Below are 24802 nucleotides of genomic sequence, written 5' to 3' on the forward strand. Positions count from 1 at the left end.
AATGTCACGATACACGGCCAAAATTCACAAACAAAATGTTATCCGAAGGTAAAGAGATAGAAACTGGTAACAACAGAAGAAGAGTAGAACAGGACTCAGAAAATTGTATGATAGCCCAATCGAGTCCATTAACGAATTATCTACAAGTGAAGGGCAAGAATATTTTGAAGACGACAACGAGATGTAAAGTTACGATTGGAATGAAAGGGAAAGCCAAATATTAGCCACTAAAATGAATGATGCCGAAGAGGAAGAGGCTGAGTCAGAACTAAAAAATAAGTAAAAATTGACCATAAGAAGATTAATGAACAAATACAGCATGTCCAGCTTGAAATAGCGATGAATCTGTTTGATAATGAAAAGGAATATGAAATACAAGACGTTGAAGAAGTAGAAGAAAATTTGGGAACAAAGTTAAAAAAAGGACACAATATAAACGAGATTCAACTAAAAGGATTATGGAATGAAGTGAATAACCTCAAAAAATTTAATAAGAAAGAGAAAATACGTCAAGGAGTTTTAGTATCAGACATTCTTGAATATTATGAGGATATGAGTTTAAAGGATCGAATGTAAGTATTATTTTCGGGGTCTTAATAATTAGAGAATACAAAAGATAATAACTGAAATTGTACACTAACATCCAGATATTAAGGAAAACACAGAGAAAGAAATTAAAAAGATTACAGCGGCCCGTTAGAAAACAAAAAAATACGATTACTGTGCAATTTGCAAAATCGAATTTATGCGAATGAATGATATTTTAGATGATGTAACGATTATGAACGCCAGATAGTTTAAGGAAGCCATTCATCCAAAAGTCGACCGAAACATTAACTTATCACCAAATATATAAACATTACATAATTTATTACAAATTATAACAAATTTTTTAATTTTCAATTAGTAATTTTGAAAGTATGATCAAGCATATTTCTTAACATGCTTTTTTTAAAAAAAATATATATATAAAAACCACATTAAAATATTATGTAAGTCTACTTTAATTTAAATGTATTTGAAAAATTAAGTAGATTTAACTAATATGAAGTAGTTACGATAATAATTCTTCAGAAACTATAACAGTAATTAGATGTTTCTCACAAGTTAATTCTTGCATATTTTTTATATTATTCAATAACCACATTTAACTTCTGTATTAATGGGCACTAAATAACACTAAACAAATTTTTACTTACATTTTTGTCTGCACTTAATTTTACATAATTTATTGTAATTATATGTTTACAGTAAAACTCTTAGCTTTTAAGAACAGTACAGTTTATTTTCGAGTTAATATCAAGTATTCGACCTTATGTTAAGTCCAGGTACGCCTAGTGTAGTTTTATTTAATTGTTAAATACATCTTATTTTGTATGTGCTATGAAATTATTCGTAGTCATACACAACATTATGTAAAGCTTAACTGATAAAACACTCTTGGAGTTTCGTAGCTATTGCAATTACACTTGTAACATTATTTTCATCCGCACCTAATTGGTTACCAGTTATATATTATATGAATCAACATAGTTTAAAAAAAAAATAAAGCAAATAACAGTTTCAAACAAAAAACAATCCACCTTTTTTATTTTTATTTAAAATTTTAATTCAATAAAATATCAATGTATTACAGAATTATAAAAAAAAAAAAAAAATTTTAATTTATTGCATTTGTATTTTACATTCGTGCTACCAAATCTAATGTAAATACATATTTTAACATTGTTAAGGCATCTGTGTACAACGTTGAGGTATTAATAATGTTGTACAGATTCATATACTTGGATGTTTTATTTTATTACAATATAAATACATTTAAAATTTATGTTTGTACCGATATGAGTGTAACGAAAACGGAATGGTGTATGATATACCTAATGTGTGACAGATGACACAATATTACTTGGCGAGTATCTACACGTTCAAACAATGTGTATACTTTCGAGCACGGCGGAAGTATGAACAAGGCAAACTATTTAATCATATATTGCAATCCGAGTGTTGTTCAAAAGACATTTATCTTATTCAGTATGCAGAATAACCGTCGGCAGAAGTACTAGAGGGAACATCTGACCCGCATAATAAAGATATGGTTAAAATTGCACATGGACCTTTTTTGTAAACCCAACCATCTTTTCTTGCCCTTCCTCCTTACGTTCTCCCATTTTACGCCAATGATTTTTTTCTCTTTCGCCTTACATATGTACATGTTTTTTAAACATTAAATGTGTATATTTTTTTTTCTTCCTTGTAAGTATATACAGGTAAGTTATACCTACTTCGTTCCAGACTAGTAAATAAGCAATCTTACAGCAACCGTAGTTTATCACTTCACGCCGCGCCGGTTCGTCCGACAAAAATCTATTTACCGCAAACACAGCAACGTTATAAATAACGCACCGTGCATATGTTATTTTAAATTTTGGCTTACTCTTGAGGGCTGTAAATTTGTCATTCTATCATTAAAACTGACCAGATGCTGTTTTGACTTTTGCATACAATTATCTGTTACGAGTATTATTATTATTGTTCATGTTGTACCTATTAAGTTGTTTCCATCGGTTACCCTGTGACAGTATTAGTGCCCGAACATAACTATGTGTGTAATGTAATTATTATAGTGTATTACAGTAGTGTACAATTTCTATATGATTATTTATTAAAGTTGTTAGCTTAAGCGATGGGCGTCGATTACAAGTGGAACACCCTTATTATAACGGTCAACTTGTCGTTTGTTGACATTCATTCAACTCGGCGGCCATCGTATAAAAACGACACTTAAAAATAATAGTCTTGACAAAAAACAGAACCTCTTAAACATCATAACAACATTTGATCCGTTAAAATTAAAGTTGAGTTCATATTATAGTGGTTATATAACAAAACTAATACTTCAATCAAATGGTTTGAAGGTAAAATTATGTCGTATCAGTTTTATTAATCTCCGACGTTACTAATTGGCTAATTTGATGTATTGTACAAATATATATATATAGGAATTTTGCAGTTAACAAACCATGAAAAGTATGTCCATACGCGGGATTTAGAAATACAGTACTAAAAATTGTGTTCATTTTTATGTTCGTGTTTCCTTATAACTTCCATACGCTTATGTCAGCATTTCACCTTCGTGGAAAACTTATCCATCATGAATTCACTATCAAAATCTGTCTGCTTAAAGAACTATTCATGGAATTCCGTAGAAAAATAAAGCTGGTAAAAAAAGAGCTCGTAAGCAAGTCCTTAAAGCTTAAAAACAGAAATACTAACAGAGTCGACGTCTTGATTTTTTCGTTAATACTTCATTATTAAGTGCCAATTAAACTATTAATTGCATACGGTACGATGTGTATGAATACTTTTTTGAATAATTTGTTTTGTTCTCTGCCAGCGAGCAATCGTATAATGTGGTACCTAGTATTTATCTTAATATAAAAACTACCTAATAAATAATTAAAATCATTAATTACTGAATAAGTATTTTAACACCTAATGTTTAAAATTGCAAGTTCATACATTTGCCGTGCCTATACAGTAATACTAAGTAACATATTATTATTGTAAATAATAATTATTTTATTTTATGTTATTTTGCATTATAAGACAATAGTCAAGCTTTATCGTTTTTCGTAAATACTTAAGCTCTGTCAACCTTTGAAGCTGAAAAAGTAACGTGCATATTTTATTAACTTTTTAAAAAAAAAGTTATTTACCATTTTAAACTGATAACTCAAAAAGTATTTATTCAAAACTGGTTAACGATTTTTAGAGTCTTTTTGTCGGGAATTTACTTTTAACGTCTATGTATTCAACTACGTGTATTGTTATATGGAATTATATAAGAAAAATTGTATTAGTTAATAAAACATTATAATATATATATATAGTTTCAAGAGGACAAGGAAATTAGGTAACACACAATTGTGTACCCCTCGTTGTTATACAGTTTGGCCAAAGCGGGACAATCTCCGTTTAACGATAATCTAATACATGTTGCTGTATTCTCAATTAATAAAAATCACCCCATTATTAATTGTCTGGATCGTTAAAGAAAAATAGCAATAACGAAAAAGGTTCGGTATGCATAGGACATAGGGGTTTATTTAACCGACATGTTTCACTATTTCAAGGGGAAAATAGCTGTCACAGGTCGTTACTGACACTGTACAGCAATAAAACGATTACACTAACTCAACCTGCCATTAAACATTTAATATTATGACATCGATAAAAAAAATACCCTCGAAGAAAACTTTTACGGCTGTAGGTGGACCTTGTTATAACCTGTTTAAGATGGTACGTTAATGTCCATGTAAACTGAAAAGGAAAAAGTACAAAAATTACACCTAGAGAAGCAAATTTAATTTTTTTTCCTTGAATCTAAGTGACATAGATTTCAATAGCATGTATGACTACAAATTATGAAAAATTTCTACTTAATACTTAAACTTTGTTTTCGTAATCAAGATATAGATAGTAATATTGTCAGTTTAAATTATAATTGTTGAAACTTCAGATTTAACCGAAATTTGAATATTGGCTAAATAACACATTTCAACCAATTTTTATCGCTTGTAATATTTTAGTAATATCATAAATTGAACAGCTTAGTGAAAAAAGGATAGTATTCCTTAAGACCCAACTTTCAGAATTTTAAAGAAAAATTTGTATTTCCTAAATTTTGATTTTAAGAAAAATATTGCATGTACAAAATACAAATTATGTAAAGAAAATACCTTACTTTAACTTCCTAAAATTTGAAATCATTAATATCAATAGTTTTTTATATAAAACATTTAATAAGCTTATATGTTATCCTTTTTCTACTCACTTTACCTAATTTAAAGATATAATTAGGCTTTAAAAATAATTTTAACACTCAATTTGTTTAGGAATAATGCTTTATTTAGAATAATATCAGGTTTTGGTTTTAGTTAGCTACAAAATGGCTATCTCCATTCACTTTCGTATTTTTAGAATTTTATCCTTTTTCCATTCAGTTGCTCAATTTATAAATTAATTTGAATGTATGCTTTAAACCCATCAGTCTAACTCAATATTACGTGGAATTAGAATGAAAGACGACTAGTATAAATTTTTATATTTTCGGAGAGGTTTTTCCATTTGTTTTGTACAGAAATGCATATAATTTTTATACTTATAAGTTAGATCTTACGTACTTTAGATCTCACCTTTTTATGCGACGCTTAAAGTTAAATTGAACAGCTGAGTGGAAAAAGGATTAAGTTCTAAAAATACGGAAAATAAACTGAGATAGCCATGCTGTATCTGAAAGGGGATACTCATATTATGAGCGTATAAAGCAGTGGTTTTCAACCGGTGTGCCGCGGCACATTGGTGCGCCGTGAGCGTCTTCGAGGTGTGCCGCGTTAAATCTTAAAAGTTGTATAAGTATGTAGTATTTCCTCGTATTCTGGAGCTTATTGCCAGTCAACGACAAAAAAAAAATGGAAAAACCGAAAATAAAATATACAATTTTTTTATATTATTTTAAAAAGGTCATTTTTTCTTCAATCCTATTTTTCTGAAGTATACCAGACGTCTGGACCTGTTTGTTTTATATTGTTTTGATTAGTTCTTTTTTATCTCAACCGCGGTGGTTCTAATGTTTATACTACTAAGTTTTTTATTATTTTTTGTCTTTGTTTGTGTGCGAATATATAGTGCACGGGACACAACTAAAGTTATATTATATTATTATTATACTCGTCGCAAATGATCAGACCGTTACACGTCGCGTAATATTTAGTTTATTTTATATAACAGTATATGTGTTTTTTTTAAATTAATTACTTATTTTTATTTAATAATAACTATATAAATTATATAGAAAACATTGAGGAATATTATTCCTTTTCCTCTCAGCTGTTCAATTATCTTTAATTTTTGGTTTCAATGTTGTAATGAGCATTAAGAGCGAAAAAGTTTGAACAATTGAGCAAATAAAAAGTAAATGAATTTTACAGTTTTTTTCTAAAAACACAAAATAATAATTTTACCTGAAGCATTTTGTAATAATATTTATACATACAAACACTATTACTACTATTTATTAGCATGAAATAGATTGTTGAAAACTATCGCGAGCTTATATGTACTTTTATACCACTAAGAAGCTCATTTTATTCTGAGCCCACGCAACTTGACTGGCAAATAATTTTTTTTTTTTTGTAATGTTTTTATTAGGTGATATTATCTTCAGTAGATATTATTCAATGAATACCTTCTTCTGGTACTCCGATAAACCCTATTAAAAACAACAACACGCTGTACTATACCATTACCATTCGAGAACATACTTGTTCTTCGGGGGTTTCTTTTTTTAAACGTTTATTATTTTATACTCTGGTGTACAGAAACATGCACGTGACATTTACTATCCAAGTAACGGTTGATGATATTTTTTTTCCACGGAAGTAATCTTAACCTTTTCGAAATGATTTTACTGCGTCGTCACATCGCATTGCTTCCATTACCGCGTGGATGTCAAGAGATATCTGGCCGGTACCTAACGGAAATGAAAATAAAAAACCAAACCGGCGACATGTTCTATCAGATTTGTACATTATTTTAAGCCCTTGCGTCGCTCACATGCTACACGATTAGCGTTAACCGTTACCGACCTCTTGACAACACACGCCATACGTTGTTGTTTCCTATTAGACGACATTGACTGATAATTGATAAAATAACAACATCTGATAAAATCGATACAAAAAAAAAAAACAAAAATTTGGGATCTTATGGAAACGGCTAAAAATATTTTTAACATCGTTTTTTTTTTTAATAAACTATACTAGGGAAATAAAACTACTCGGCGTTAATGAAACGTGTTTTCATTAGAAGGTGGCTTAAAAAAAGAATTTTAGGATTCACCCAAAGAACAATACCAACGAACGCTACATATACATACATAGTATGTTATAAGAAGTAAACTATTTCAAATGATTAATTTCTTCTTAATACAGAATATTTTCAACAAACTGTAAACATTAATGACGAACAACTCAATATAAAAAAATAATTATACCTATTTAAATTGATTTTAATTCCACCACAGACCCAAAAACAAATTGTAGGTATATACTTTTGTCATTGTAATTACCTGATATACCGTCGTAAGTCCACCATTCTTCCCAACTAACCGTTGATAACACTAAAACAAACAAAACTAAATATTAGAGTTATACATAATAATCAACGCAACTAATAAAACACAATAATAATAAGTTAGTTTGATCGCAGTATTTGTTTTTCAAAACAAAAAAAAGTGATAGTTTGTGAGATTTAAAAATGTATACAGTATATTATTTAAAATTTAATAATATAATATAAAATAAATTATTTTTTTCTGAAATTATAATAAATTATTTAGGCGTAAAATAAAATATACTAAACAATAAACATATTATTTATAGCTTAAAAATTTGTTAGTTAAAAAAAACAATTTTTATCGTCAGATCTCTGTATTGTATGATTTGTATTAAGTTATTAACAAGATAGTGCACAAATAACCGTTGTGACTTTTTTGTTGGTCTCCAATTTCCTTTTGGATTCTTATACATATAATTATATAGTAGTAAAAGAAAAGATATTTTTTAGTTTTGGATATTAGAATGTACGTACTCACCATTGATAGTATATTATTGTTGGCCAAACCCGTATTTATTAATACCCCATCTACTTCTATTTTTAGTTTTTTACTGTATTTATAAAAATAAAAATAAATCATCAAATTTTTGGTTAAACATCATCCTTGTTTGAATATTAAAAATCAGTGTTTATTATTATTAATATGTTTTTTTTTTGATAACTGATTATTATTAATGGTAATATTCAGGTTTAAATATCGAGAGACATAATAATATGCTATTAATATTATAATATGTATACAATTCAAAATTTCCACCGACGCAAACGCACTAAAATTGCATAACTAAAACGCCTTGTAAAGTTCACTAAAATATTTTATTCTTGTTAAGAGGACGTGATACCCGTTAACTGAGTTTTACTAAGTCTATAGCTGTTTTCGATTTTATATTAAGTGTTTACTTAATATGTAATCGAAACATAGGTAAGCACATTTTGAAGACAATGTCATATTGATTTTTTGAAAATATCAACGTGAAAAAAAGCTAGTTTAAATAGTAAAAAAATTTGATTTTAAATGTTAAATATTAAGTTTATCGAAAAATAATATAACGTTGTCTCAAAAATTCTGTCATTTTTCGTTTTTGTTAGAGGTATTTTTGCGTTTCAACGTTGAAAAATTGGCTGTACGACGTCCTTTTAAATACTAATTCCACCATTGACCCTTTTAAAAATATCAGTAACAATAAACAAAGTGCTTTGGAATTCTTTATTATAACGTTATTACGACACACGAATTACGCACTGGGCGTTTAATTATCGTTACTAACATATGATGCTTATACGACTTCATACAATTATTAATATAATGTATCCTGTGAGGCCATCGCCCGTTTTGTAGACACATCATCATTTTGTGCTGGTTGTACAAATTAATTAAAACACATGCACACACAGTGCGCACATGTTATTATCTAGTCGAGGGATCAGTCGTTTGACCTCTTTCTCGCCTTGCGTACACCAAAATTAATGACATAATTGTATTAGTATTATTAATAATAATCACATCACAATAACTATTATCCTCGGGTAATTTAGCCTTGGCCGGGACCTGAGACAAGTCCGGTATTGTAAAAACCAAACCTTTTGGGCTCAAAATTAAATCCAATAATATTTTGCTCGGAGTATAATTATTGATATAAAAAAAAACCAACCATTTTTATCAATGGCGAAATTATGGGGCGAGGGAGGGATAATCAGTTGATAACATACAAGTTTTTATTTTATGTTCTTTTATCGAGTTGGGTTGAATAATAATTATAACGAAAGCAAGTTTGGGTAATGCGCTTTGAGTCGTCGGCCACTATTGTTACTTATTATTGTGTGTAAACAACATCGCAATCTGTATCAATCGGATGCAGATGCAGTTAGTTGTGTTAACACAGCTGGGAAATACAATTTAAGCGCGCCATACGGGCAGAATCGCAGACCGTACAAAATCATTTCTCACCGTTTACGAGAAAAATCAAGGCGACCTTAAGAAGCAATCTAAACAATGCCGTTTAATTATTATTGAGTCTACTGTCGGTATTTTGTTGTTGCCATAACAGAAGGGCACGGGACAAAGCGACCGGAATATCAGGAAAACGCTGATTTCGCGCGAAATCGTTTACAATATAAATCAATGTATAATATGCAACATTAAATGTACAGGCGTGTGGATTAAATGCACTTACAAATCAATTAAAAAACATGCATTTGTGCGCCAAAAACTACCGATAAAATGCGTTTAAATACCTATGCACTAATAAAGACGTATAAAACGACATTTGTTCGTCGAACAAACTATTTATTCTATCCGAGTTAGGATAACACGAAAATTAATAAATTACTTGCCGTCCTATTAACGTAAATGGTGCTGGAAATTTCGCGAACTGCAATAAATTAGTTATATCCAAAACAAGACGTTGATTAGTTAAAAAATTTAATTAAGTTAGACAAAATATGTATCTATTCATGTTTAGAAAATAGCGGGAAATTCTTCAAAAATATGAATTTAAAATGGGACCATTTTCCAAACTGTGGTGCTTCCAATGTTATACAACAACATAGGATAAGTGACACATTGAGCTTGATGCAGAACATAAGAAACAAAAGACGCGGTGCGATAATTTCAACGTTTGTAAATTTTTTTTTATTTGTGCGCATACATGTATTTTGTCATAATATTAATAATAATAGATCCATTTAAAACGGATTAAAGCTACCGGTTAACCACGAATGCCGCATTAGGTTTGTACGATATTCCAGTGTCGGAATTAAATTAATAAGTATAATTTTATTCCGTATTTCGCTTGAATAATATCAAAGACAAATGACAAACATCATCATTATATAGTGAAAGGGCAAAAATACCTGACTTACAATTTGTCATTGGCGACGATTCCACTCAGATGACGTTAAATCTCGTTTAATGGTAGTTTCCTATAAAAAAGCTCCCTTTGTCCTCGCAAGCGCTACAGATTTATGGTGATTACCTAGGGCACGCGATGTCAATGGGGTAAATAACGGGCCCAAGTCAGATACGATAAAATTATAAAATACCGCCTTTTGAGTGAGTTCAAAGAAAAAGCAAATATATACGTGAATATACTAATATTTTTTTATACAAAATCTAGTTGGTGACGGTATAAATTAAAAGAAGCTCGACTAGTACAAAACACAATACGTTTATTCTTTAATTTAGTTTATGTAATTGTTTTACCGGGGAAAAGGTTAAATTAGTATAATTTTTAACAACCATTATCTTTCAGTAAGGTTTCAACACTAATATCATGTTTATGTCTAGTATCTAAGATTTTTCCGTTCCATCCACTATATTATTTTGTTTTATATCGTTTGAATAAATATTCAACTTTTTTTAAAAAAGGATGCTAATGTAATTGTAAAGTGATTTATGTGTCTTGAACATCCAGTACATAGAAAAGCAATGTTAATTAATATGTGTCATAACTTTCGATTTGTAAAATGAGCGATATCTGTTGTTCGGCAAGCGGTTAGTTCCTAAGGTTCCTTTAATGGATAAAAAAAATAAACAAATCAAACCCATTATCGGCTGCGGTGCAATTCCAGTGTGTCGAATTATTGCGTGTTACCTCCTAAGTCATCGAGACCGGTAACATAAAATATCTGAGCATATTTACCATCGCTAATGCCTATTAGCATTATTATTATTATTATGGGCATTGTCTCTTCCGTTATAGTATTGTTGAAAGTCAGGAGCCCCCCCTCCTCCTGACTTAGGGGGGGGGGGTGTTTTTGACCTGTCACTTTTAAACGATTTACGAGTCTTATATCCATTTTTAATATATTTTTTCACGGTGAAATATTATCTCTATTAGTTGAAAAAATATTATAATTTAAAACTTATACTACCCCAGACGATGACTTTTTGACTGACGGTTGTCAGTCAGTTATTATCTTATTATTTATTTTACGGCCAACGCAAATATTGGTTAATTGTATTGCCGTCGATTTTCTCAATGCTAGATTGTATAACACCCATTACCTATCAATAGCACTATGTATGCTTTTATTATATCATAACATAGCGTTTACTGTCAATATGTATTTTTTAAACTATATTTTCAATGCTTTACCACCCTAATATCCAATGTGTTTTTACACCGTTTCGTGTACGTGACGCCTTTATAGCGATTCAACGATACCTACTCATTAGTGAATAGTGTAAAATATAATTAAACACATTTTCTATTACAAAAACTACGAAGGACGAATAATTTATTTCTACCTTGTAGGTTTTGGCCCTACAGCCGACTTGGAGTATTTTAATTTTGCCTTACTTCTTGTATACATTACACAACATACACCCTAGTTATTTTTAATAATTTACTTCTAAAATATATATTCTACATTATGTTATTATCTTCGTGCATCTATCTACTCTAATCACAGAATAGACTGAATTTAATGTATTCTGTGCTTTTATCTTTGTTTTAAGCTAAAAGAAAATTGTATTCTCGTTTAGTACAATTGGCGGGAGGGGATGCGTTTATAGTAATATTATAATTATAAGTAACTTTTACTTTTTGTTGCTCTAAAATGTGCACCGTTTTTGTAAAATCCATTTTTGATGAAACGGACTTGTGGTGGGTTTTGCGCAAGACCCCATCAATTTTACCCAACTCGGCGGGTGCCAAACATCAAGATCCTAAACACACCGATTGAATTTAATGAATTTTTAGAAAACTAACATAATTTCCGTATCATAAGTCACTATATATCGCTAACAGAAGTAATGATGGTTTCGGACCAAGTAGGACCCACAATAAGACACTGCACCGTCGTTTTGTACCTAAGTGCCATCCAAATGGTGACTGAAACGACGACATCGAACTAACTCTTGATCGTTTTATTATACAGAAGGGCCGGTGACAGCGACAGCCGTTGCGGCTTTACTTGCATATACACCTACATATATATATAGGTGTGTCGGGAAAATACAAACAAAAAAAATATATATATAAAAATGGAAAACACGTAACGCGGATGCGGAAGCGAGCTTGCACATTCTAAAAAAAAAAAAAATGACCGTATACCGTTTTACTTATATGTACCTAACTCTGCTCCACCGGGGTCTATCTCGGTCTCTTGCATACGCATTCATGGCCGAAGACTTTATATAAATCGTGAACTATACCCCCATTGAACTCAATGGCCGGCCGGTGCACGTCGACCACGCATTTAATATACATTCGGACGGCATGTCGAATATTATTATGATTTCCATAATGTGAGTTTGTGTGCGTGTGCAACGATAAATCCAGAGCATACGTCGTGTAACAGTTTCGAAAAATAAATATAAATACAATATTATACATAATAAATTGTGCTCCAAAAGGGAAACAGGCCGGCACTTAAACGCTTAGAACGGCGTGGCTGGCGGTGGTGCACGGTTATAGGTATGTGTAGCACCATACTTGTAGTACATTTTTCACCGATAAACGATTAGGCGGTTTCCGTTCCTGGACGCATAGCATACGGAGTTATGTTACATTATATTATTGTGCTTGGAATCTGTATGAATAATCAAGGACGGATCTAGAAATAAAAAAAGAGAGACTAGAAAAAAAATCTCTTTAAATTTAGTTAACATAATAAAAAAATACATATTCTAATATATTTTATATTATAAAAAAAGAAACATAAAAATACACTTTTAATGCATAAAATAAAAGTTTCTACATAAGGATGTGGCTTCAGCCTCTATGGCTTCCTTGTATCTGCCCCTGCAAATAACTAAGAAGTCGTGTAGTTAAAAAGTATACGTACGAAATCAGTTAAAACCTATAACTAGGAGGAATTGCAATAAATAACTTTTCCTAGTCCTCATAGACAATTCGCATATTCTGATAGTAATGCATAATGTAGATTAAGGGTTTAATGTAGAAAAACCCCAACGAAAATTGCAACTTATCAGTTTGTAGAAAACCGTTGAGCTTTTCTACACCGATGATACGAATATAATATGTAAGTGACGGTATGAAAACGGAAGTGTTGGTCATAAAATTGTATCCTGCCGTCGGACAGATGGATATATTTTTTTTTTGCGTTCGACCGAAGTGAATCAGTCGAATAATATCGTTTATCCATCATTCATTGAAGTTTGACTTTCTAATTACTGTCATCATTCGATAGTATACAAATATAATATATCATTCGATTAAACCCGTTTATATAGCAAAAGCCAAAAACCTTATACAAATACATTATACAAGTGTGTGTATTAGAATGAACAGAAGGAGACGGAATTTAAAATTTAAAAACCGAATGGGTTGGTCGTATAACATTGTGACCCAAATTAAGTGGACATAGTTTCACACTACCCCATAGACTATCATTACCGAGCACTTCAAGTCCCGTCAAATATCTAGTTTTCCCTTTAGGTACAAGTTACCCGAAGTGCTGGAATAACACTTTATCATCGTGCGAACCCAATTAGTTTTCAAGAGCATATGCGAAAATTTTCTGTAACACTAATTAATGTTTTATTATGTTTTTATGACAACCTTTAAGTACATTTTTTGGTTTTAGTGCTTACCAGGTAAATACTAGTACTTGCACTAAATTCTCAAATATTTCACATGCTTCCGACGTTGAGTTCTTTTAAATTGTTTTTCTATGACATAAAAACAAACTACCAGTTCTTACTACTAATAGACTATAGACGTTACTACTTACTAGTCACTAATTATTATGACAAACGAAAATACATAAAGGTTCGAATGATACTCATAGAGGAGAATGTTTAAGAGTGATTGTCAGTATAATACTTAACTGAAAGCTGTCACGAGTAGAAATAACTAATAAAAGTAAACGAAATGATAAATGAGGTACACAAAGTTATAAAACAATTAAAATGAAGTAAATTCAAATCAGCCGTTAAGCATATTATGTATAAGTCGTTATTGCAGGTTTTCAAGTTAATTCCTTAATTGACACATTTACAAATTTTAAAGTACAAAAAATGATTGTACATCAAAGTAACGAAAACAATTATTTTAGACTAAGCTATTTCCTATATTTGTTTTTTTTCTTTTTAACAAAAGTGTTCAAAACATGCCTATGCTCTTGGATAACTTTTTATTTTACTAAAATTAATACAAAATACAATGTTTTCAAAGCAATGTTTAAGATTAAGTAGATTAATTTATAATGTTTTACTTAATTATAGTTTGATGTAATATTATAAAAACTAGAGTCTACACTTATAATTATTTCTTTTTGATGACACCTTTTGACTGTGTACGAAATTATATAATAGTTATCTATATTTATATTAGTATAACGAAAAGATAAAAATCTACAGAACTAATAAGGACTGCTTAGTAACATGTTTTGAATTAATTATGTTGACATTATATAAGTGAGTTTAAGATGTGTTGTCTAGCTGTAGATATCATTTAATTTTTACTGCCGTCTTATATTTTAATCAAGCTTTGCAGTCAATACTTTTAATTTATAATATGTTGTGAGCCTAAATGTGATATTAATCAACTATTTAATGCTATGCTGTCAGTTTTAGCCGTAATACGATTAGTTGTGACCACAGGCATGCTTCATACCGACATCGAGCATAGAAGCAATTAAGTTGGTATACTAGGAAAGCTCTTTAATTATTACAAAATATTGTATACTCACGTATAAATGCATGACCGTTTATATTTTATCTAACAAGTGCATAGGTAATCCAGAAGGTACCGAACGATACTAAATAAATAATAACTTAAATTATTTTTATTATTACTTAGACAGTTTGAAAAGAGGAATTATGCCCTGTAAAATAAAATGCAACAACATCTTACCCGGTATGGAAATAATTTTACCTTATAAAGACTACAAATAAAAATAAATAATTATAACTGATCATCTAACATGTCTTATAAATAAATTTACTTACATAACACCACATTGAGTCGATGAATTTTAATATAAAAATTCGAATAAGGTGTTGATTCAAAGAAGAAAATTAATATATTAATAATGATTTTCAAACTGTTCATTGTTAGCTAAAGCTTGATTATCTTATGTTCGTATAACGTTTGATGATTTATTGACATAACTCATTCGGTTAAAATCCTTGTTTGACTGGAAAATTAGAGTGCATATTTGGCGAACGTTCAAGTTTTTTCCCACAATTGTTTGAATGGTTACAATTTCCACATTTCATACAACGTTGAAGTGATTACTGATTATATCACTGTAGAAGAATAGTGTCCAAGCTTTTTCATCTTTTATACTTGTGGTGAAGAATAATGTTATTTTAAAAATATCTAAAACATTTTCGCGAGGTTCTAAATAGTTTTACTGAAGTGGAAAATTGATCATTCAACCAAAACTGATAGTAATTACCAAGCGCACCCACAGGTGAAAATTCATGGAGGGTACCTATGATTTTGTAATCGGTTTTGAGAATTAAGGCTATTGGGTATATAATTTTGTTTAACGTGCAGAGAATCTAGGGAGAGTTGTCCCCCGACCCTCCCTGGGAGCGCTCTTGGTATCGACATCACGAAACGAATAGATTATATTGTCTAATTAGTAATTACTTTCAGGGAAGTATCATGCGGTCATCGCCACGGTTTTGGGGATGTTACCACATTTGGTAACAGCTACAAAACAATTATGAAAATTGGCTAGTTCTACGAAAAAATCATTAAGTAAAAAACGTGATCACCTAAAGTTCTAGAAAAAAAGTCAACGAAAAACACTATCGTTATAATTTATATTTGTCATTAAAGAAGAATTGCTATAGTTTTGATCGGTGTTGGTGAGTCGCGGCCCAATCCCTAAATCAAGTACGAGTTGCGGCCACATAATAATTACCACTTTATATTAGCCTATAAGCGTTACCCAGGAGACACCACAAGGAGGTTGACTGAGTTATCTCCCAAAAATGTGTTTTTTGGTCAAGTTAAGCTCAAGTTAAAGTCAAGTTTCGTCATGTTATTTGCCGATGAGCGGTTCCGTCGTTGACATTTTAGTTTTTTTTATACTATTGAGTTGACAAAAATTCATCTGTCCTAACTTTGACACTCTAATAACTTCAAAAGTAACGAGATCACATAATATGAAAACAATGCGAAAATAAAAATTTAAAAACTAATTAAATCCTATAAGCTATAAGATATTGAGTGGATCTCTTTAAACAAATCATCCTGTATAACTAAATTGGCGATTAAAGTTTCAAGATAAACAAAGGTTGTACGGACCGCCACTCATACGTCCATCGAAAACTGCCGGGCCGCAATTCACCGGTCTCCGACATCATAAACACCACCTCGGGCCGCAACTCACCTACAGACATTTTGATAGTTAGGTTTTATTTGGTTGAAAGTCATAATATTGTTGTGTCACAGTGATTTCGGCGTGATTCAATTTCGACAATTTCACTGCACAGTAAATCAAACTAAAAGTGGTTGGTTTGAAATGTATGCCGTATCATTCAAATACTACACTTGGTAAAATGCGGTATTTCTTAGTGGTAAATGATACATTTAATACCCATAGTGCGGTGCGATATTTGCGGTTGAAACGCGAGGAACGGTACATTTGACGACCATTTTGACACGAATTCCTCAATCCTCATACAAAAACTTTGTGCTACTATTCCCGGTAAAACGACTACAGAATAATTCGCTTCAATAATGAGAATACCTACCTCAAAAAGTATTTCAGTTGGCAAAACAAGAAAACAATTCTTAAACAAAAAAGAGAGCATTGTAACATAAAGACGGGTCAAGTAGCATTATAGATATGAAATATACTACGAGTCACTGCACCGGTGTCCATTTATAAAATATTTAATTTAAGAAAATACGTTTACTGTTGTACTACAAAAGTATATAAGCAACGTGCTCGTGTACACAATAACTTCAAACTTTGAACAAGGAATTTCTTTAGAGGAAAAATGCAAGCAAATAATATAGCATACTGTCCATGAATAGATTGATGCGAAAAACCTGACCTTCATTACATTAATTTTGTTAAAATATTTGTACAAGTTTTTCACAAAAACCATAATGAATTATTATTATTTCTAATATGAATATCCAACTACAAACGTAACAATGAAAAGCACACTACTATAGTATTGTTATTATATTCTACCAACTCTCGTATAAGCGTTTTCCGAGGAAAACTACAATTGTTTGAACAAGTTCTCAACATTACGGGTTATCCAATCACAAAATGTAGTACTTTCATCAATACGTAAATTACCTACATAGCATTGTATTTGAATATAAATTTAGCTACCTACTATATTTCCTTGTTTAATGTGTAGTTCCACGTTCGTTAGATATCGAACGCCGGCTAGGTAGGTATAGATGTGTATCGCACAAAATATGATGTCAACTAATATAATATACTTACTGCAAACGTGCAAGTATGTTTTCCTCCTCTGGCGATTAAATCTTTTTGTTTGAAAACGTTGCAACGTACTAGGTAGGTAATACGTTAGACAACTTTTCTCCGAAACATTGTTTTACCGATAACATTGTAGACGCCCTTTTCCGATAGTACGTTTTCGCGCAACTTTTGTAATTTCTGGTAATGTAATGTTATTCTACAATACTGACAAATTTTCAAATATTCACTTTTTTTTAAGGGTGTAGGAGGATTATATTTATGTCCTTCCCGTTATATTTCATTTTTCCCATCTAAACTTTTAACGCTATAATAAACGTATAAGTTATTATTCTCAATTAGTTTTCCACCAGTCAATAATTATAATAAATATATTATCTTTTGTGAAAAATTAATAAAATACGTTACCCTATATAAGTTTTAAAAATAAGAGCTTGGACCATTAACAAAAATGTTAGGTAATTATATCAAAACCATGTTTTTCAATTATTTGTTCATGACTATCCTGCAGGTTTTTTTTAGTTATACTATTCCTTTAGGTATAATGGAAGTTTAACAATCCTTCCTGGAATTTTGTCGAGCCACGGTTTAAAATAATAAATAAGTGAAATATTTTGTAATGAAACCTCATAAAGGATGTGAGATCAAAACCACTAGAGTACGTTGGCTGATGAAAATAGAAAATTATTTCTTAACATAATATGATTAGCTTTAATGGTTTACTTTGACATATATTTTTTTGATTGGCAACTCATATCATTGTAAACCGATTGGATCAATAACGATGCTGCGTTAACGTTCCAAAAACAGTTAAAAGTACTCGTTGAGTATTTCTTATATTTTATCTGTTAAGATTATTAAATCAATAACGTGAAATTCGTTTTAACTACGTTTGACATTCTAGTCCTATAACTCGGTTCAGTTGTACAACAAAACGGTCCGAACGTCTAACATTGGCAGCAAGGACTTTAAGCCATTTGGTCGGGGGTACTTACTCTAGAGTAGGTTATGGTTTTAAATAAAAAGCCAGTACTGGCTGTCTTTTAATGGTATAAACTCAAGCGGAAATTGTTTGGTCACGACCCGCTCTTCCTATAATCTTTGCATTTATCGGCCAGCAAAATTAACAAGACTACTCGCATTACAGGAGATTATATTGTACCTACTGAAGCTTGTGTCTGGCTGTGGTGCTGTTGTGCGCATTCTAAGCAATTTGTAACCGTTATACTATGTGCAAAATCTATTTTTGTCGGGGACCTTTTACGACCGTTTAAATTCAATTAACCGACCCGACGCTGCTGCGCGATCACGCCGTATAATAGGTTAAGTGCTATTAAAACTCTTGGAAAAAATCAAAAGAGCCTAGCCGTTAATAGATAACGCCGGGAAATTAACACGGAGATGGGTATCCGTGGCCCTAACCCGATTACCATCCGGTATTTTGGACCGTGTCCTTACTACTACTCCAAGATTTATTTTAAGGTGCTTATTAGGACTCTTATTGTCAAGTAGAAAATTTAAAATGTCCAGTTGACTTCAAGAACATGTGTAGTATGTACTCGAGAAGTAAGTATATAAAATACTTACCTTATTTTAATTTTTGTCTTTATAAATCTGGCAAAACTTTAAAGTTTTTTTTATTAATTGGATTTTCTTCAAGAAGGTAGATTACTTTTATTCAACACATTTTTTATACGGACTTTTAGAAATAGCATATTATGTATATGTATTTTGTTTTCTACGAATCTATAATCGTTTATTTACAAAACTTCATATATTTTGTCATATAAGTGTTAAGAAAATGATTGTTTCCAATAAACGTTATAAAAATAGGTACAAATGGTTCGTAATCGAAGTTTCATAACTTGTATTAAAAAAAAATCCAGATAAATTGTCAATTACAGATTTAAATATTCGAACGATATCCAATGACTTCATAAATCCGTATTTGTCTCTCATTACTAATATACATTTTGGTAGCCTGGTTCATATTTTTGCTAAAACATGAAATTGGTTTTTTAACTTAATTAATTACTATTAGTCCTGTTAACATTTTTTTTCCAAATAATCCGTACAATAAAGCTTGTGCTACTCTATATAATATCCATCACTAATTCAACATAATAATTATAGGTTTTATGAAACAGTAAACAGTATCCACATAGCGTTCGGCGAAACACTAATTAAATTATCAAAAACAATTCCTTCCGGCAAACGGCCTGCTTTCATACTTTTCCCCACATGCAATTTTTCTGACAGTAAGCTACGTTTTTTTAATGAAATAACGTTGAACGTAAACACAGAGTAAATAATAGCTCAGGGTATTAAAAATTGTATGATACATTCATTTTTTTTTAAATAATTGTTTTATTTAAGTTTACTATACTATTGTTTTCATTATATCTTGATTGTTAAAATAAGTCATTTGCATCTCTATGTTAGTATCTGACTTTAAGCTCCCTCGAAAACTGCTCTTTAAAAAAATATTGTTAATTTTAACAATACAAATTATTTTCAATCGTTTTATATAATAAATTTAACTTAAATGTAACTTTTATGCCTAAAATCAGGGGGAGCAGATAGAGTCCCAAAAATGTTTGACAAGAGAAAACAAGAGAATTTTTGCCTGTATTTTTTATACTTACGATTTGGATTTATATTATGAAAAAGGAGGCATATAGGAAAGGCAAGTGTCAATAGAAATTACAAGAACCTTTTACCACTCCCTTGGTGCTCTGAAGAAAATTTTTCTCGAAAATTTAAAAGGACGGCCAATTTGCCGTCCATGCGAGCGGATGAAGGATATTTCTATTATTTTTTAAATAAACATTTTTGGTCAACATTTTTTATGTTCCAATGTTGTGTTAGAGGTAATTGACTCTAAATATTTCGAAACATCCACCTTAAATAAAGAATAACTCACGAAAATCATAAAAAAATAAAGACGGCCGAATTGCCGCCCTTGCGAGCGGCAGTGTAACTTTAGAAGGCGCGAGCGCATGAAGGTTAATTTAAATGTAAGAAAATCAATTTTTCTTTAGAAAATAACAAGAAATTAATATACAGTAAAACGGCGGTTTTCTAATGTATTTAAATGGGAAAACCCGTTTCACTATCCCACTCTTTACATTTTAAGGATCTATAAAAAGGTTTTTTTAGTTGCATTTTATTTTGTACATTGTCAATTTAGTAAAATAGAAGTATAATATAGCTTTGAAATAATATAATCTATGAAGTATAAATAATTTGTGTGAGATTGCTCTAATGGAAGTATATAATACATAAATATTAATTTTATTGAGAATAAGCGATTATAATTTAAACTAGGGAGTACAAACGATTGAAACATGAATCGTCGACCATTCCAACAAAATATAACAAGACATTGTATATGTGTTATTTAGTCCACTAAGTTTTTGCAAAAAAAAAAAACCAGTACAGTGGGGTCGGGGCATAGTGAATTTGAAAGTGATTTTATTCAATTTTATCACTTTTATCTATAATAATTCCTGTAGACCCGTGACCTCTCCGTTTTCTCATTGCTTTGATTACATTATGCCTATACTCTACTGTACTAGTCTTCTCGGATAAAATCACTTTCAAATAAACGCTTTGATGCTCATTTGTAAATACAGAACCTTAATTTAAAACTTTCTAACTTTGCTGGTTTATACTGTGCTTGGTTTGGACTGTATTGGATTGAAAATACTAACTACCGATTTGCATCGAAGCGTTTTTTCGAAAGTGATTTTATCACTTTCAGATTTAAAAATTCCTGTAAACCTGTGACCTTCCCGTCCCCACCATGCCCCGAGCCAACTATGCTCCGTCCCTACTATGGCCTGACCCTACTGTACTGGTTTTATTTTAACTATACAAATAGTATATTTTTAATAAAAAAAATATATTTTCCAATTTTTTTATTTTTTTTTTTTTATAAAATAAAACTTTAATTTATAAAATAACAATTTGGTTCACAATATTATTTACGTAATGAGCCAAAAAAAGTTTGAATTCAATCGGTCCGATTAGTTTTTCAAAATTCATAGACAGTGTTATTGAAAATGGTTTTTAAGAAGACAAAGGGGCATTAAACATAACATTTTTAACAACATAGATGACAGCAGTTTGCATAAAAAACAGTTCTACTGTACTTCTACTTATTTCTACTGTGCAGTTCTTTGTACTTAAATGAAACGTTTAATAATACGCTCTTAATATTATATTAAAAAAAAAAAGCTCATAAACTCGGTTTTGGGGAAAGAGTTGAACAGTCTAGTGAAGATAAACCATGAAGTGACACGAGTAACAGTTCTGAAAGCAGCGTCAGGAGTGTACTGTTTCCACTCGAGGCACTAGTGTTGCTTTTTGCAATTACTATAACATGATAATATGTTTTTCGAGCACGCTGAAATACACGTTGGCGGCATGCAACTATTCTATGGGGTGTAAAGATTCGACAAATTGTAGTTGTGCAGTCATTCGCCTAATATTACAAAGATATTTTACTAAATTGTATTGATTGATCATTGTCTCTAATGGTCTTTGATAAAACGCATAGTTGTTGACTTATGTTGGGTGATTCTCAGTAGGAAAAATCATGTAGGTAACTCATTTTTTCCAACCATCGCACAGTGGAGTATTTATACAAAAAAACCTGACCAAAAGTCAAAAAATTTATCTTTCAAAACCATCAAAATACTAATTTTTAAAAGTTTAATACGTATTAAGGAGACGTAACAAGCATTTTATGAGCATTATCCTTGTCACTTCCCTAAATAACATGTTTAAAGTTTGGTATTCCCTATACTAGCCAATGTTAATATTATGTAAGTGTAAATCTAGGTATATGTGTCAGGTGTTGCCAAGCAATAATTTTTGTTCTAAAATATAGTATAGATACTAATGATAAGATCTGTAAAAAAAAATGTTCGCCAGCTCACGACATTTAGATTTCTATCACATTTACTTTCGGCGGGCGCCGATATATAGCCACTAACAAAAGAGACCATATAACCTAAAATTGTTTATTAAATTCATTTGAACTCCGTAAAACCCATAAAATATTTTTGGCTAGGTTATTTGTATAAATACTTCACTGTGCATCGCAATGATAATAAGATATGGAAAATATTCTAACGAATTTCCTTTGTACTTAATATATGTGAATTAAATGTATAGTTTACTGACCATACTGACTATTGTAGTAATATAAATTAACTTTACTTAATTTTTGAAATTCACAGCTACAGCTACCGTACTTTTCTTTACATGCCTCGAGTTGTTGTATACGTCATACACGATGCTCTTTGATATGATTTATGAAAAGTAACAAAATCTACAGCGATTCGGAAACATATGTCAATTTATCAGAGATGGTTACGCAGTTTCGCGAGACTGAAGAATATTTTCTTGTTCGGCCATTGTTTATAACTTGACAACTAAACTTGAGAAAAAGAATTGTAAAAGTTTGTACAAATTGCGTTTGTCATAACTCACAATACTGGAACCTCCTATTTATTTTTACTGTTATGCGCTTATAATAGTTCTTGAAAATGTTTGCCGTCGTATTTGAACTTTAGACCTTAATTGTGTCCTTCAGGAAATGTTCAATAATTTGTACTTGTTATGTTATTGTAAAAAATCAGTAAAAATCAATAATCTGACATATTGATGGACTCTTCAAATAATATATGCGCCGACCAAAATATCATCATCAACAGTTATAGATCAATAGTAAAATCCACACTAGATTACGATGACATCAATTATAACTCGGTCAACTCATCTGTAATCCAAATGGTCTATCCCATACACAACACAGGAATGAAATCGGTTTAGGAGGCAAATTAGATAGGTTTGGACAGAAAGCATCTTACGTGAAACACGTGAACCACCCCTAAAAATAAGAAGGACTTTCAGCATTTTGAATACTGCATCAATAAAACCAACCAAATATGCAACTCAGTTCACACAAGCATATTTGATCCATGCCAACCCAACCTATTTCAAAAGAAAAAGAAAAATTGAGGCCTCCTAAACTTCACGCTCCCAATTCTACCTCAACAAACCACACCACTTTGGACCCAGCCAAAGTGGCTTCAACCATTTTACCAAATAATGTCACAATAATTTTACGACAAGCCAAAGATAAATGTCTGGACCAATGGCAACAACTCTGGTCTTCGCTAGAAAATAATAAGCATCGTGAGATATCAGTTCTAATAACTTTCTGTCAGGCGAAGAAAAAAAATCAATATTCTTATCAGAAAGCTAAGATTATTTTACATAAGAAACTGTTTTTTTAAAAATAGTTTCGACCACCGAAGGTACTAAAAAAAAAAACTAAAAAAAATAGGTGTCAAGACAAAAATGCTCAAAATACATTTTACGACCATGGTTAAAATAATCAAAAAAAAAAATTTTTAGAACATTCTTTTCATCGTAACAGACACACAGTGTAATTTTCAAAAAAAATTGCCGGGGGGTCGGTCCAAACGTTCATTCATACGTTCAATGTTGTCCAACGGTAAGATCATTTTTTATTTTCCTATTGGCTAAGCACACATTTTTGTCTGCAACAAACTATTGGAGTTAAGACGTTGGATTCGCGGATAGGACGACGAGCCGATGTAGACAATCGACAAACGCACTTAGTGGGCCTAACAGTTTACGTAGGTACATGTTCAATTATTATAATACGTTTTATAATCGGATTTATTCGTATGTGTATTAATCGCATGCCATTAACACGCGTGATAGTATAGGACTTGTACTTAATCGCTATAGGAGGAGTATAAGCCGTAGCGCGGAAAAAGAATTTCCGGTATCCCCCAACGTGCCCTAATGGAAACCACAAGGGCGGCGTTGTGTTCCGACAGCAGTGGGCCGTGCGGGTTTCTAGAAAATAATTGCGTTTCGCAGCGACCACCGCACCGAGGCAGTATAATATTATGTCTCGCGCTATATTAGATACAGTCAAATTTATGTTTGTCATCACCGCAGCAAGTGTATACTGAGGCGTGCATTCATTTCCAGTCGGCCTCGGTAATCTACTTAACCTCGGTAACAAGTGTACAAAACATATTTGATGTCTCTCGTATATTTTGTGGTAGAAAATATCCTACTTAATACTATTAAGTAATAAATATATTGTGCGCGTCACGCCATACAATATTACAATAGGTACAAATTATATTATAACAATAATTTCAACCGGTAGCAAATGTTGTTGCCTTTG

General features: G+C 31.1%; 1 protein-coding gene across 1 annotated transcript in view; it reads right to left on the reverse strand.

The window, feature by feature from the left end:
- LOC126844468 (carbonic anhydrase-related protein 10) overlaps positions 1-24802 on the reverse strand; it is an 85887-nt gene that overhangs the window by 31422 nt on the left and 29663 nt on the right. The window contains exon 3 of the mRNA XM_050582687.1: positions 7130-7180. Within this exon, the coding sequence (XP_050438644.1) occupies positions 7130-7180 (51 nt within the window). The remainder of the gene's footprint in view (positions 1-7129; positions 7181-24802) is intronic.

This window comes from Adelges cooleyi, unplaced genomic scaffold, assembly GCF_023614345.1.
Source record: "Adelges cooleyi isolate 19-005CV unplaced genomic scaffold, UGA_ACOO_1.1 ACOO_flye_CR_arks_rails_tigmint_CR_PRNA_651, whole genome shotgun sequence".
Classification (NCBI taxonomy): Eukaryota; Metazoa; Arthropoda; class Insecta; order Hemiptera; family Adelgidae; genus Adelges; species Adelges cooleyi.